Raw genomic sequence first — 17075 nt, 5'->3', positions numbered from 1 at the left:
TGCCATATGAATGAAAGTGCCATAACATTTGTTGTGCCAACACACTTTTAACATCAGCATCTTTCTGTAGTTGTTATGTAGAAGCCTCGCTCCACTGTCTGTTTCCTTGAATGACTTGCTGCTATCAGTTGTGTGTTTTGCCTTTAAGTGATATTTTAGACTGGAACTACTACGCTGAGAAGACAATTCAACTTGGCTGTGTTTACAGATGACTTTGGTTCTGTCGACTCTGCCGTCTGGAAGAACTTTAACATGAAAACGGCCGAGTAAAAGTTACGTACCCTTCTCCATGTTTGGTGGATCCGACGATTACTTTCTTTTCCGGTTCTGTTGCAGACGGCAACAGACTTTTACAAAATAAAAGCCTGTGAGAAACAGACTTTTGCAATAATAAAATGGGTGGTTTGTAGCGTAGAAACAGTGTGTGGTCGAACAGCCCTGTGCTGCGTGTTGTTCCCCCTCTCTCTGCTCCCTGCTTCCTGTCTCTCTGAACTTTCCTATTAAAGGCACAAAAGCCCCAAAAATATAAATTTATTATTTTTTTAAATAATAAAAAAAAAATCTGTGTTAATGCTCGATAAAATATTTATCGGCGTTAAGTAATCAACGAGTTAACTCGCCCAGCCTTAATTTTAACTCCTGATTTTTATCTATTGTTTTTATATCTTGCTTTTTTAAGATTTAAATTACTTTTTATTTCTACTGTTTTAATGCATCTGTAAAGCACTTTGAATCACCTTGGTGTTGAATTGTGCTACACAAATAAACTTGCCTTGCCTTTATAGCTACAGACTACATTTCTATGGCTACATTTAGCAGCAGATGCAGTGATTCCTTCTCGTTAGCTGCTTTTAACTGCTGAGGTTGTTTACGGGGCTTGAAGTTGCCGTCCTTGTGAGCGAGCTGCCCGGTGCTGCAGAGGCCACCAGATGGACATGTGATCAACTCAACATGAGTGATTCTTCCCCTTTTCATCACACACAGAGACTTCGCCTTCGGCGGCTGATGAATCGCTTCGTGGCTGTGACAAATACATCGGCCTCGTGGCCCGGAGGGGAAATAATGGTCGGAAAAATGAGCCGTTGTGTTGTGTTCGGGAGGCGGACCGGCTGAGGAAAAAAGGCTCCTTTTGCATTTTTTTTTGTCTCTAAGAAATATTATGTGGAATACAGTACGTGATGTATACACTGGAAAAAATGCCCCTCCAAAAATAAGTAAGAAAAACAACAAATACAAGACGTTTTTGCTTGAAATAAGCAAAAAAAAAATCTGCCAATGGAACTAGTGAAAACCGGCTTGTCAAGATTTCTTGAAATAAGATGTGATATTTGGGACTTTTGAGTTAAAAGTGATCTTGAAATTAGCTTAAAAACCTCTTCAAATGTCAAAAAAAGCTTGTTTCACATGAAATCCGACTCAAAATAATTTGTTTTCAAGACTTTTTCATTTAACAAGATATTCCAGATGTATTAAAACAAGTCCCTATATCTGGCTGAAATGGTACTTGTTAGGCAGTTGTGTCTTATATTAAGTGTAATGAGATATTTTGACTAGAAATGAGACAAATATACTTGGTAAGACTTTGATTTTTTTTCCAGTGTGGGGAGAGCAAAGCTGTGGAATTTGTAAGAAGACAACCAGAAAAGTAAAGTAAAAACTTGGCTTCATTAGGTTTCTCCCTCTGGATCATTAATTTGAGTCTAATTAGTTTGTTATTGCACCTTTAAATGTTGGAATAGTAGAACATTACTGCTGCGTGAAAACCTGGTGAATATGAGTCGGGCTTGGTCATGTTTTTCTTTGATATACTGGCCTCGGGGCCCGAAGAAACCCAATTAAAACCCCCACAATAACACTTAATGAGCAAATAAGGGCATGGTTGGGAATGTCATCCAAACTCTCCAAAGGTCTGGAAGCTAAACGCTGTTTCAGTTTTTCACCCAGCAGTCGGCAGAGAAAGCGTCGCTATTCCAGGGCTGCTGGGAGGCTGTTAGCGAATAGCTGATCAGAGAAAAATGCTTAAAGGGAATATTCAAATGACAAATGACCAGTTTTTTTGCTGGTCAACATGGTAATCGCTCCTTTCCAGACAGATGAACAAAATGTTGCCTGTAGTATTTGCTTCATGGTTTTTGGTTAATGTAAATGGATGTGTCCCAATATCCCACACGGAAGTGGAAATTTGAAGAAAAAGTTGTAATGTTTGGAAAAACGTTATGTTGGATTGTGCGTTTTTGTAGGATTTGCTTTCGTCTCCCCATTGGATGGATTCAAATTATATGAATATGAGTCGGGCTTGGTCATGTTTTTCTTTGATATACTGGCCTCGGAGCCCAAGAAACCCAATTAAAACCTCCACAATAACACTTAATGAGCAAATAAGGGTATGGTTGGGAATGTCATCCAAAGGTCTGGAAGCTAAACGCCGTTTCAGTTGTTAGTGAATAGCTGATCAGAGAAAAATGCCTAAAGGGAATTTTCAAACGACAAATCTTCCCGTAACTTTGCTTCCGCATGCGTCTTTATTTGGGTTGACTTGAACAAAGAGGATGTGCAAGAGGGCAGAGCACGAAAGTGCAGAGGAAAAAGCGTTTTGCTGTACAGTACGTGGGTGGGTTTCTGGAGGGGGAAAAAAAAAAAAAAAGGAAAATTGGCTTTTATTTTGTTCATCCCTCTTAATTGTTTTGCTGATCCTTTTACCTTAATTGTTCAGATAGAAGAGGCTGACCCCACAGCCTGTAAAATGTGCTCAATCCTGCAATGAAAACAATTTAAATCCATCAACGTGAAACCACTTTTAGAGATTTTTTTTTTTTTCTTCTTCTTCGCTGCCAGCAGCATTAGGAGACGACCTGCTCCATTAATGATGTCACCATATTTTATAACAGCGCTGCTACAGTAGCGGTCGCTTTCTGTCGCGGCGCACAATGCATCCAGGAGGGGAACTCTCTAATGCATCTTCCCGCTGGGCCTTTACTCTGAGTTGCTGTGGGAGAAACAAAAGGTTAATCACTTTGGGAGACTTTTGCTTGAGCTCTGACCACCCAGCTTCTAAGTGTTTCAATTGAAGCTGCATTATAGGCGCAAACGCTGAATGAACATGGGAGACAGCGCCATACAAAAGACTTCAGAAAACTATTCTCTCCATCCCTTTTCTGTATTGCAGTCACAGTATGTCGAATCAAAATGTAAATGTATCATGACCGAGGTGCATTTCTCCATCTGAGAATCTCATATCATCGCGTTTCTCTCCTTGATGACCAAAAAACCTCCAATCCTGACACCTCTTATCTTCATTTCCCTGCGTGCTTAAATGCTGGCGGGCGCGTTATATTGAGATTCAAGAGGTTATCTCTCAGCGGTGATGGGGATTGCAACAGCCTACAGGTTAAAGACCCCCCCAAAGTGCCACGTATGGCTGAGTTTTAATGAGAACAACACTTTTCCCTTTCCTCCCTTGGCCTGAAAAACAACTCGGAGCCACTGAGGAAGATGAATCCGCAGCATGCTTCTTGTAACGCTGTTAAATGTGTTGTGTGTGTGTGTTCCACAGGGTGGTGGGTCCGGCCGTGACCTTCAAAGTGAGCCCCAACGCCCAGAACGTCAGCACCGCAGATGTGGCCAACGTGGCAGGTAGGTTCCCCTCGGCTGAGTAAAGTCGTCTTCGCCCTGACAGAGAAAGAGAGAGCCATTATCACCGGCCTCCTGCTGCACCTGAGGCTTTCCAGGAGCAGTTTTTTTTTTTTTAAACTGAGGACGCCTCGGTACATTGTTTGTGGGCTTTTCTTCCTCTTGCACTGTGCAGCCAGTAAATCTATCGATGGGCAAAGTTGAGTTTTCTTGGAAAAACATCCGTCTTTGCTTCCATCTTGGACATCCAGTGGACTGTGACATGCATGTAGGAAAAAAAGCGGCGGGAGGTGACACCAGATAAACTTTCTGTTTGGGGGAAAGAGTCTGTTCCTTTAAGGGATAGTTCGCCTGTTTTGACATGAAGCTGTATGACATCCCATATTAGCAATATTATTTATGAACATTGGCTGTGTTAGAAACCGCAAAATGCATACTTCCATTCTGCATACTCATCGATCAGACAGTTTGCAGAGCGTTTACCCACAATGCATTTCGCTCCTGCCCGAGCTGAAATCAGCCGGCCTGAAGCTGATTTCGCTTAAGCTCTAAACTCTGTAAACTTTAGCAACATTTGAAACATTTTCAGGCCAGAAAGTAGTCGTTTAGATCCCCAACGTGTTGAAAACCTGACAAAATACTATTTACAATTTTGTTCCCACGAATTTGGCGCTACTAAAGCTTACGGTCTACACCGTAACAGGCACGGCAGCACGCAGTGATACGAAAGGAGAGAAAATAGTGCCGAGCGATTGTGAGGTCTGACTTTTCCTGGAGAACGATTTTTTGATGCAAAAGTATTACTCTTTTGAACGCATTTTGTTTTGAGAAGCAAGACGCTTTATTTTTGTGGCCCCAGCCAACTAGCTGGACTACTTTTGTCAACACCAAAACGAGGCTGGAACTAAGCTCACAGGACGCAGCAGGGCAGGGGTGTCAAACTCATTTTCACAGAGGGCCACATCAGCATAATCGTTGCCCTCAAAGGGCCAGATGTAACTTTTAAATGTAACTAAATCAGAATCAGCTTTATTGGCCAGGTTTGACTAAACAAACAAGGAATTTGACTCCGGTAAACTTCATTCGCAAAGTACAACACTCAACAATAACATAAAAGAATAAAAATTAGAAATACAGAACAGTAAGAATGGAATTTAGTATGGGTGGTAAATAGGGATGTGTATGAGAATAATAAATACACTATGGGTGGGAATGCAATTGTCCAGAGGGATGTTCAGCTGGGAATGTAAAATAAATGTAACTACTCCTTAATGTTAAATAACTCGGAATTTATTACTTATTCAAGTTACAAATATTACATATATATATGCATAAATGCTTGTTGCTCTGTTATTATATCATAAATCCTTTTAATTTGTCAGGTTATGAAACCCACATCAACTCCACCAAACAACGATCAAACTATCCAAGTGAATAAAGAAAAATAACATCAAACACAAATTACGACATTTACTTTGTTTAAAACTTGAAATATCAAACAAAGCTAGCTTTTACTGCCGCATTGTTTTCAGTTGTGGCTTTTGCGAACACATTCTGCTGCGATTGCAGTTTGCCTTTTAATTCTTGGGCAGTTTGTTGTTTTAATGTGTATGTCTAATGTCGGCACACTCAGCTCTGTGTTTGCTCTCAGAATGCGGACGTAGGTCGTACTCTTTGACAACCGCCACCGCCTCATAACACAAAATATACCGCTTTTTCTCCTTGAAGCACAAACACGTATTCGCCTTCCAATCTTTCTCGGAAACAGAAAAATTGATGCAGATGGAAGGGAATCTGCATCAATTTTTCTCTTCCTGGACATTTTGGGATCAGTATTTCTATTTCTCAATTCCACTTTTTGGGAAAATCGCATTGATTTAGAAACATTGCAGTCTAGTGGCGGGATGCTGTCACTTCGCGTAACATAATCGGCATGCATTGTGGGAAATGTAGTTTTTGGTAACTGCACGTATTTGACTTATTTGTTTTTAGACAATCAGACCTTTTAAGCTCGCGCAGGCCTTGAGTTTGACACATATGCAGTAGGGGGTAAGTCGATATTGCTAGTATGGGATGTCATACAGCTTCATGTCAAAAGAGGCGAACTGTCCCTTTAATGCTACGTACAGATATGAGGAATCTGATAATGTAAAGATGTTTTTTTCTCACAAGAAGGCATCAGTTATCCAACATAAATGGAGTTCCAGCTCAGCGTTTAGCTGTGCTTTTAACACCGTGCACAACCTATTCAGCACGTCTCATTTTCTCACTCTTATCCCGCTTGTTTGCTTTTTCTACGGACTTTTTCACGGTCACGTTTCCCTTCCAAACTTTTCACTATGAAATGCGCCTCATTAAAGAAGCCAAGATGCTCTGTGTGGAGCCCTTAATTACGGCCTTACCTGCCTCTGCTGCCTAAGTGGAATACAAGCTCACAATTAGCTGCGCCGGGGCATAAACATCTCTTGCTGATTGCGGGAAACCTGCAACAATAATACAACGAATCGCCACCTCTTACATTTCCATTGAGAAAAGTTTTGTTGAATTTCGCTCGCGGTGCGACCACAAACCTTTAACTTTTTCTCACTTGATGCCCTGTAATCACAACCGAAAAGAAAATGACTTTACAAGCTTTACATCATTTGATTTGTGGATTTTTCTGCATGTTTTTAACGTTTTATATTTTTTAGTCGGTGCTCTGGTTTGGCACTTTAAGGACGAGTCACAGTCTGTCCTGAATATTTTTCTCCTTCAAGCTCTTAAGCGAGCTTTTGTGTTGCTTTCACTGAGGAGAAATAAAGTCTAAATTCTGTGCTTCTGGAAGGAGAGCTGTGAGTATTTGCTGCTCTCGTGGTTTGATTTGATTACAGTTGGTGTGAACGATTCAATGTATCCTCATGTTACTTTACAGCCACATGTTGATCCTTTTTCTGTAATAAAGTCTGAAATCCTCTTTTACTGTGAGTGACACACATCTCACACTGAATGATACGCATTGAATTATCATTTATTTCAGGTTGCACAGAGTTATTTAAACCCACTTTGTGATGCAGGAACTCTGGAGCTCTCGGAGTGACTGACAGGTTCTCGTTTAGATATCGGCTAATTGCCCAGTTTGGCAGTGTGCCAGCTCCAGGAAGAGTCCAGTTGATCTAACCTTCTTCCGAATTACGGAAGCATCTGTGCTCTTAGAAACCTTCGAACTAAAGTGTATTTGTGTTCAAACCCAATCCTGTCTGATGGCTTAGATATAGCACTTATGTGCATTCAGTCAGCTGTGGAAACATCTTACAGATGAGGTCACGTCTGATGAATCCTCTGTGTCAGTTTCTTTCCTTCAGCTATTAGCAGGTATTCATAGATCAGGAGTCGTCCTTCAGTTGGAGATTTGGTTTCCCACGAATGTGTTTTCCTCGCTTGTAAGTCACTTTAGATAAAAGCATTTGCAAAAATGATTGAAATATGATGTAACACACGATTAAATCATTGTTTCATGGAGCCAAAACATGGCAAAATGTAACATTAAGAGTGAGTGGGACACCTGGCTTTCAGTGCGAGTCTTTATTGTGATGAAGTAAATCCGTGCTCCCCGTAAAAAGTAATGACTGGAGAAAGATTATAAAAGCCAGAGCAGTAAAGTGCACGTCAGCTTGCTTATCGCAGCCTTTTCATCTCTGAGGAAGGTGACGATTTCTCAGTGATTCCGTTTCAAGATCCCCGAGTGAAAACTCCTCTGAGGCTGTTCTGTAACGTGCAAAAAAATGATTTTTCCACAGTGCAATCCACCAGCGGAGACATTGTGAAGGTGTCTGCGTGTGTGTGTGTGTGTGTGTGTGTGTGTGTGTGTGTGCACACGTGCACCGGGCCGCAGTAAGTCTCTCAGTAATGAGGTGAGGGTGTTTATGAAGAAGGGAATAAAATGAGGAGGGCTGTTTGCCATTAGCCAGGCTGCCTGTTCACAGAGAGACTTTCCTGATAATTCCTAATTCATGTGAGCACACGTGCACATACGCACACACACATGCAGGCACACATGCACGCACACATGCACTCCAACTCACCTGCACTGGGATATCGGGCCTGTCAAAATAACTTGCATGAGTAGCTCACTGTCTTTTATTTTTTTTTCTTCCCCCTGGTTGATAATTGCAGCCCCACCTCCTCCAACACACTCTCAATTTGTGTTTCGCCCCCTCACACACGCCGTCTACACACTTTTTTGTTCCGGTTATGCAACCGCTTCTCTCCTGTTTTTAAGTGCTATTGTTGGCGCCCTCGTTTCTCGCCCCCCCCCCCCCAGCCCAGCTCGGCGGGGGTCACGGATGAGCCTCGGCTGCATTAATGCAAACATTTGACAAAAACGTGCTCGAGATGAAATGCAGCGTCCTCTCAGCTAAAGTGCAACGGTGTGGGCGGGCCATCTTTAAAGTGTCGTTTGTCATATTCAACTAGAATATCAATCCATCCCAAAGCGTACATTACCCCCCCGCCCCCTGCCTGCCCAGGGTTTATAGAGCTTCTCTGAAACATTAAGCTTTACACGGCTGTTGTAATGATGTCGCTTCATCATCGTTTATGGTCGCTCCGCAGTGCGGGGAAGTGGTCGGACGTCCGTCTCTTCTGACACAAACTTGTGTGTTTTGGATTTTGGCAGCTGTGTTAAAAGTGATTGAGTTTTACGTGACGTTATCTCTGCCATCGCATCAATAAGATATCGTAGTGTGTCGGATATGTGTTCAAAGTGGGAAGATGGAAGGGGAGCGTTGTGCGTGGCGACACTTTTATCCAAAACGGCTCACAGGTTAGGGTCACTTATCCAAAACGGCTCACAGGTTAGGGTCACTTATCCAAAACAGCTCACAGGTTAGGGTCACTTATCCAAAACGGCCCACAGGTTAGGCTCACTTATCCAAAACGGCCCACAGGTTAGGGTCACTTATCCAAAACGGCTCACAGGTTAGGGTCACTTATCCAAAACGGCTCACAGGTTAGGGTCACTTATCCAAAACGGCTCACAGGTTAGGGTCACTTATCCAAAACGGCCCACAGGTTAGGGTCACTTATCCAAAACGGCTCACAGGTTAGGGTCACTTATCCAAAACGGCCCACAGGTTAGGGTCACTTATCCAAAACGGCTCACAGGTTAGGGTCACTTATCCAAAACGGCCCACAGGTTAGGGTCACTTATCCAAAACGGCCCACAGGTTAGGGTCACTTATCCAAAAAAGCTCACAGGTTAAGGTCACTTATCCAAAACGGCCCACAGGTTAGGGTCATATTAAAGGGCGGCATGGCGTTCACTGTCAACGGGAAAAGATTTGAGTAAATGTAACGCATAAGATAAGATGAGTTGACTTAGATGAGTGTAAATGCTGAAGGTTTCAGGATGTTTCAGTGCTTTTTCCTGTCATTAATAATTAACATAATAAGTATTAATTGTCATCAATAATTAATATTTCCATTTATGTATTATAAATGTTCTTTTTATTCTTTTATAGATTTCTCCATCAGGCTTCTACTTCTCATTATCATTATGTTTTATGCATCTAATTATTAGCGAACATAGAATATTTATATATATTGTGATTAATTTATTCTATATAACCTTTTAATTCAGTTCCTACTGAAGCCTTTCAGCTATCATTATGTGATATTATTACTTTAGATTAGATTACATGATGTAGGAATAATAAATGCACTCATATGGCTTTACAGTGTATGAAACAACACCAAAATAATGTGAGATTTATCAAATCAAATTTATTTGTATAGCACATTTCATATACAAACAATTCAAAGTGCTTTACATAAAATAAAAGCATTGCAGCAGGGAGTGGAAGAAGCATTAAAATACATAAAAGAATATAAAGAGAAACAAATAAAATCATTTAACTGAATTTAATAACAAGCAACAGTCCAGATAAGTAAATTTCTGAGTTATTAATTTTGTTTCTATCATTTATCATGAAAAATAATTCCCCTTTTTATTGCTGGTCCGGTTATACACTCACATACGCACAGTTGAATTGTTGTAATTGCAGAAATGACAGCTTAAATCCATCTTTGCATCCTGCTTGATCTAATTTTCCCGTTCCACTTTGAACGTGCAGTCCTGACCGCAGCCTCGCAGGCGTCCAGTTAAAACCAAATCATTTCTCACCCTCTGACAATGGATTGATTCTGACCTCGGCCCCCCAGCAGCCAAAAGGTCAGATTAATGCAGCCTTGCCGGCCAGACCCGCTGCTGCATTATAAGAGGCCACGTTGCCCGCTTCTATCACGTGTGTCGGCCCATTGTGAGGGGGCTCCGGGGGCCACCGGGGGCCATTGTCCGAAGTGGGGGTGGATGTCAAGATGGTGGGCAGCGAGGCGGTGACCCTCATTGTCTGGCCGGTGGTAGGTGGAGGACCGCGAGGCTACTTCCAGCAGTGCGTTACGGCCGTGAGAACGGGACCCCATGAATGGGCCGGGGGTCAGGGTCAAGACAGCGGGCAGCTCAATTAGCACTTAGAGCAGGAGGGAAGCAGCTGAGATGGCCTTATCCCCGCTCCGTCTGTTCATCTGACTTCTACCTTTTAATTCCACCAGCAGTTGTTTTTTTAAAAAAAAACATGCTAATGATGCCTCTCTGTGTGAAGTTGGTTACTCACAGATGCCCAAAAGCTGTCCTCCAGAGGTCATAGACTTTAAGACGGATCCTGGTTGTGTTGCTCGGGTTTGAATTTTATCCCGAGTTGATCCTGCCCGACTCGTTTTTCTGCAGTGGTTACGTCCTGATGATCTCAAGCCTCTTCAGTGTGTTGATATGTAAAGCGTCCCTGTGCAAGAGGTCAGCACCGCTCATGACATTTCACCCCTGAGACATCGACCTCTGCCAGTTACTGAGTTAACTGCTAAGGGGTGAAATATCCCTTTAAACAATTGGAGGGAATTACTGATCATATGCATAGTGGATCACATAAGAAGGGGGAATTTACAGGTTTTATATTTCTTCTTGTCATTTACAAATATGTAATGCAAATTTTCCCCAAAGCCGTGGTCTGTTTGTGCCTTGAAAGTCGGGCGCTTTATGTCGTTTTCATCCTCAGGATAACAGACAAAGATGGGACCAGGTCACACATGTGCAAGTCTCAAGTCTTAGCTTTCAAGTCTCAAGTGAGTCCCAAGTAATTTTTTCTTGGTCAAGTCAAAGTCAAGTCATCTCATTATTGCATTTTTAGCTTGTTTAACCCTTTGTTGCTTGTTCATAAAACGTACAGCTGGTCTTGTGATGAGCCGGTCGGCATGCTGCCACGTTGTCTGGAGTTGATGTTAGCAAATAAATTTTAAAAAAAGTTCCACCAAACCGACCACCCCCACCCCGTATCATATCAAGCTAACGTTAGCTAACTACCGACTAGGCTAACAGGATAATATTAGCTAATTTGACAAGGGCTGTGTTCGAAACCGCATACTACATAATACATACTTGCAAACTCCATACTTCCATACTCATCGATCAGACAGTATGCAGAGTGTTTACCCACAATGCATTTCGCTCCTGCCTGAGCCGAAATCAGCCGGCCTGAAGCTGATTTCGCTTAAGCTCTAAACTCTGTAAACTTTAGCAACATTTGAAATATTTTCAGGAGAGAAAGTAGTCGTTTAGATCCCCAACGTGTTGAAAACCTGACAAAATACCGGCTATTTACAATTTTGTTCCCACGAATTCGGCGCTACTAAAGCTAGCCGCAGTGAGCAACGCACTTCCTGTTATTTTCACAAAATAAAATACCCGTTGCCTTTTATCATAGTTAAAGCCATTACGATACAATTGGTGCTTTTGTTTTGAAAACAGGAAGTGAACCTACCCTCGTTGTAGCTAGCTTGAAACTGCCGTTTTTACAGGAAATGACGATCGGCGACGTCACGTTACATTGCATCTTGGGTAGTTTGAGTATGAGTAGTAACCTCATGATGCATACCCAACATTTCGGGGAATCTAGAATGCATCCGGGAACTTCTCGCTTACTCAAACTCGCATACTAACTCAAAAAGTTAGTATGAGTAGTAGGAGAAGTATGCGGTTTCGAACACAGCCAAGCACTTAATGGTCAGAATGGATCTTCAAATGCCGAACAAAGTTCGAAGCTGTTCGTCTTTTGCCGTCAAAATTAAATTAATTTATTAATTTTATATTCAAACTGAAAACATGAACTGAATAACACTCATTCAAGTCATCGTGTCTCAAGTCCTGTCAAGTCCCGAGTCTTTAACTTCCAAGTCCGAGTCGACTCTCAGGTCTTTAATATTTTGTAAAGTCACAAGTCATCAAAACAGAGACTCTAGTCGACTTGAGTCCAAGTCTCAGTGACTCGAGTCCCCATCTCTGATAACAGAATGCTGCCCTTTTAATTCACATAGTTCCTAACCAGCATGCCAAACACATTAAGCAGATTTACTTGTGGACACAATATAAATCTAAATAAGGAGCAATTTTTTGACACTAAACAGCAGATGATGATGCAGGATCTTCACATAGCTGTCTGTATTAGTGCATAAGGTGTATCCAACCCTAACTGCGTTTAACGTACACCTCGCATTTCAGTTTTCTACATGCAGTTCTTCAACAGATCGAGTTCTTTACTGGATGTGAGTGTGTAACAGCACTTCGTGTGCAAGAGGAAATACCACAAAGGTAGTTTTGAGTACTTTTTGTCTGTCTGAAGATGGATTTCTGTCACATTTTCACTGCCTATCCCAACCCGTCACACAGACGTGATGAGCCCTTGGTGTCACATTTTATTCCCCGTCTCTTTTTTGACATGTGAAACAGGGATCTACGGATGCATCTTGCTGGATGGGGACATATAAACCTAAAACACAGCATTGTAGGTGTGCAGATGGGAATGAAATACACCATTTATAAGACTGCAGTTTGTGCCCTGTGGTGCCGTTGCTGTTAGACATCATTTATTCTTTATTGAGTAGTTTTCAGTTATTGTTTAGTTGGATTTCGGCCCAAAAACTACATGGTTAGGGTTTGAAAATGGTCACGTTTTTGGGCAAAATACACTTTTTGAAACTGTTTCCCATGTTGTTAGATTAAAATTTCTCAACCGAGCTTCTCATCCATCTCCTGGGTTACCACGATCGTGGGCCCAGTGACGTCATGGCATTGATGCTTAAGGTCTTTGATACTGGAAGGTTCCCCCTTGCACTGAAATGAGACACCAATTTGAAAGGAAGGATGTGAAATGTAAAAATACACTCCAACATAAGAGCCACGGTAATGTTTTTTGTAGGGCTGGGCAACGATTAAAATTTTTAATCTAATTGATCACATGATTTCCCTGATTAATCACCATTAATCGCATTTGTACGCAAAATCCAAAAATGAATTCAAAAGTAGCGTATAGCTTTTAGCATTTAGTTTCATTTTAAATGTGCTGCCATATGAATGAAAGTGCCATAACATTTGTTGTGCAAACACACTTTTAACATTATGCTGGTATCAGTTGTGTGTTTTGCCTTTAAGTGATATTTTAAACTGGAACTACTACGCTGAGAAGACAATTCAACTTGGCAGTGTTTACAGATGACTTTGGTTCTGTCGACTCCGTCGTCGGACGGCCCTGTGCTGCATGTCGTTCCCCCTCTCTCTGCCCCCTGCTTCCTGTCTCTCTGAACTTTCCTATCCATTAAAGGCACAAAAGCCGTAAAAAATCATTTAAAACACAAACAAACAAACAAAAAACCTGCGTTAATGCGCGCTGAAATATTTATTGCTGTTAAAAAATGACCGAGTTAACGCGATAATAACTAGTTAACTCGCCCAGCCCTAGTTTTTAGCGATTATCATGTGGACATCCAGAAAGAAGAGGGAGTTGTCAGCAGCAACATCTTGTTGAAACAAGAGCACCATCAGACCTTTATTCCCAACACAGCGACCAAACCCTCATCAGTCTTCCACAGCAGGTGTCTGAGCTGGATGCCTGAGGTGAGGAAGACTGGAGGCTGATTTTTACAAAGGCATCGGCTGCATCTGGGCTGTTTCTCTCCATCTCTTGGCTTCTTGTCTCCTCGTTTTCTTCCATCTGAGTGGATTATTATAGATCTTGTATGCTGACAGAACTGACCTTCACTGCAGCTAAACACTTGTCAAAATACCAAATGTAATTACTGAGCTCTTTAGGTCAAAGTGATGTGTTTCATCTACCTCACTTTGCTCCGTTATTGATGTCCAGGCCGCCGGGCCCTCAGACTTCAGCCTCTCCTCTCCCAGCACCGGTTCCCTGCATGCGTTTGCGTGTCATAACAAAGTGAGGAAATGTATCTGTAATTATGTCTAAGTTATCTGCTCAAATTGAGCGCTTACTGCATTGCTAGATGTCTTTCTGTGACTTTGTCAGCCTGTGCGCTCCCAGATCCCGTGATTATAGACAATTTAAAGTTATCTCGGAGCTGGAGAGTGCTGCCCTAGCACTGGCTTTCAAAGGTCGCCTTCATCACCATTATCATCCCTCTGCAAAGTTCATGCTGGGAAATCATCGACTCTGTTATGCAGCCTTAACATCAGTTCCTGTGGAGCCCTTCTGCTGGCATTTTATTTGCACTCACCGTTGACATTAGCCACATTCCCACTGTAGGAACCTTCTGCAGTTCCTATAACCTTTTCAGGAACGGGGCCGTTTTTTTCCCTCATTCGCACATACAGGAACTCGGGACCACGGCCCTCAGTTCCTGGAACCATTTTAGCTCCTTCTCCGAGGCTGGGTCTGTTCTGGTTTCCATAGGAACACAGGGATAGTTCACCTCTTTTGACTAAACTAAAAACGTGGCAAAAAAACCACACAGACATGACAGATGTGAATTCTGCAAAAGTTGCACCGAATGCTTCATGGTCGTATATTTGACAGCCCTTCCACACATGCTGTCATTGTTACCACCGCCGACTGATTTTGTGTCATCGCAGTCATTGTGTGAAACTCCGTTAATTGTTGCCATTGATTGCCTGTGTGATTGCATTGGAAACGGCTCTGGCATTGGCATCCATCCTGCGGTCTCCCCGTGCCCCGACAGGAGCAGGCAAATCCATTTCAGTTAACTTCATTTCAGCTCACCTGCTAATCAGTTTTCATCGCACGCCAAAGGCTTATCGATTCTCCAAGTTTCTTTCACCTGTTGCCAAAGAATAGAATCAGAATGAGTAAAGAGGGGGGTAAAATGAGGGCTGTGCAGTTTTGTGTGACACAGCACCATGCTTTTTATATCTATTCGCCCGTCGTCATGGCAGAGCTGGGGGCATCGTGTGAATTTCGAGATCTGAGCTTTAAAAAAAAGGCTGGCACGCCCCGGAGTCACCTGTGGTTATTTTGGTCCGACTTCAGAGAGAGCGGAAGGCTTTGCACTGTACTCCGGAGCTTTGCAAGCATCTGTGAGTCCTGCAGCCGAGCGATGAGGAGGGATTGGATTGAAGAGCGGGGAGGGACACAGGTGCTACGCCGAGCTAGAATTTGCACAGCGGTGCGACGCCATCCCAGAGCCAACCTTGCAGCCACCCTGCCAGCCACTCAGCCAACCAGCTGGCCTGATTTCCCCGGCGTTGGCACCGGCCTGCTGGCACCACCAACTCCCTCCCCATTCCTGCAGCTGGCAGGATTTCTGCACGTTGGCCCCGGCTCCTGACGTTCGCGGTGGGGTTAGCAGACCTCGCCCAGATGGCCACCTTGTAGCAAAGCTGGCTTTGCACTTGCATCACTTTTACATCATTCCCTCAGCTACTGAGCTGTGGAAGAAGGGGGGGCTTCTGCTGGCAGCGCCGGTGCGTTTTGTACGTGAGATGTGGGAGTGCTAAAGCCGGCTGCAGCTTTCACACTTTGGATTGATGATTTGTGTAGTTTGTGTTGCTGCTTTTTCACAGCAGCAGCGACAGTGCTGAGGCCCGGAAAGAAAAAGGGGGTTTCTCACCAGCACGTGTCCACGTGTGCACCTGCACATTAAGCATGCATGCGGAACCAACACTACTTTTTAATTCAAACGGGAACCGGGCCCATAAGGGCTCCATCTTTTACATTCAAAATGACAGGACAGTGTCAAGGTGCCTCCTGGCTTCATTTTTTATTTATCATCTAATTTAAATCCCGCTGCTTTTCCCATCATTTATATCCTTTTAACTTTGTAATCTCAGCTCGGCAAAAGAACAAGCCCAGTCCTCCCCAAAAACCTGTTGGCACCGAGGTTGAATAATTTAAAATCCATTTTCAAAACTACAATGGATGAGAGTGAAGTCATCTCATATCATTTTCTTAATATCCTCAGATTTAATCACCTTGTCTGTTTGATGACTGTTCCTTATCATCAATTTTTCGTTTTGCTGTTTTTTTTCCCTCAGTTTCAAGCTTCTTCTCTTCCACAAAATATGACACATTTAATTCATATCACATCCCTAAAATTCAGGTTTTTTCTTGTTTTGGCAGTTTATTTCAACTTTTCATTTTACTATTTATCATATCATAACGTAACGGATTATTTTATAAATAATTATGATTACAATTAATTGAATTCCAATTGGCTTGAATTGGACTTTATTATCCAAGTGCCTTGAGATGACATTTGTTGTATTTGGCGCTATATAAATAAAAATGAATTGAATTGAATATCTAGTAAATATACGAGAGAATAATGCAAATTATCGGAAAAGCTTGATATATTCTGAGAATTATGACAAGGTAATACTTTACACCATTATTCTGAATTGGTGTAAATCTTAATAACTTGCGGATATATTTTCCCCAGAATTGTTAGAATATTTCTAACTTAATGTTTGCCTAAAACATGGTTAATGTGAGTGGAACATTCGCGGCGTAGAGTCTTAATTCATCTTAAAGGGATAGTTCGCCTCTTTTGACATGAAGCTGTATGACATCCCATATTACCAATATCATTTATGAACATGTTCTTACCCCCCGCTGCGTACTGTGAGCCGAGTTCCAGCCTCGTTTTGGTGTTGATGAAGGTAGTCCGGCTAGTTGGCTGGGGTTTAAAAAATAAAGCGTTTTGCTTCTCAAAACAATATGCGTTCAAAAGAGTAATACATTTGCATCACAAAATCGTTCTCGATGGAAAAAGTCAGACCTCACATCGCTTGGCGCTATTTTTGCCTCCCTTGATATCAATGCGTCAAGCCACCTAGCGATAGCCGCACCTGTTACAGTGTTTACTGCTCGGAAGCAGGGGACTGATCTGCACAGTTTACATTGGACGCATTGATATATGGGATGTCATACAGCTTCATGTCAAAAGTGGCGAACTATCCCTTTAATTCATCTTATATGCTGCCATGCTACACACTGGATGTGCCATAAATGCTAGAGATGTGTAGTAATCTAATTACAATAGATGAGGAGGAACAAACCTCAGTTGGTTTCCGTGCGAACGGAAAGAAAAAACATGAAAAATAACCC

General features: G+C 42.3%; 1 protein-coding gene across 1 annotated transcript in view; it reads left to right on the top strand.

Annotated features, from left to right (window-relative positions):
- LOC142398666 (receptor-type tyrosine-protein phosphatase N2-like) overlaps window positions 1–17075 on the top strand; it is a 295961-nt gene that overhangs the window by 96610 nt on the left and 182276 nt on the right. The window contains exon 11 of the mRNA XM_075482757.1: window positions 3554–3633. Coding sequence (XP_075338872.1) covers window positions 3554–3633 — 80 coding nt within the window. The remainder of the gene's footprint in view (window positions 1–3553; window positions 3634–17075) is intronic.

This window comes from Odontesthes bonariensis, chromosome 14 (genome assembly GCF_027942865.1).
Source record: "Odontesthes bonariensis isolate fOdoBon6 chromosome 14, fOdoBon6.hap1, whole genome shotgun sequence".
Classification (NCBI taxonomy): domain Eukaryota; kingdom Metazoa; phylum Chordata; class Actinopteri; order Atheriniformes; family Atherinopsidae; genus Odontesthes; species Odontesthes bonariensis.
This window is presented reverse-complemented; position numbering and strand designations above follow the sequence as displayed.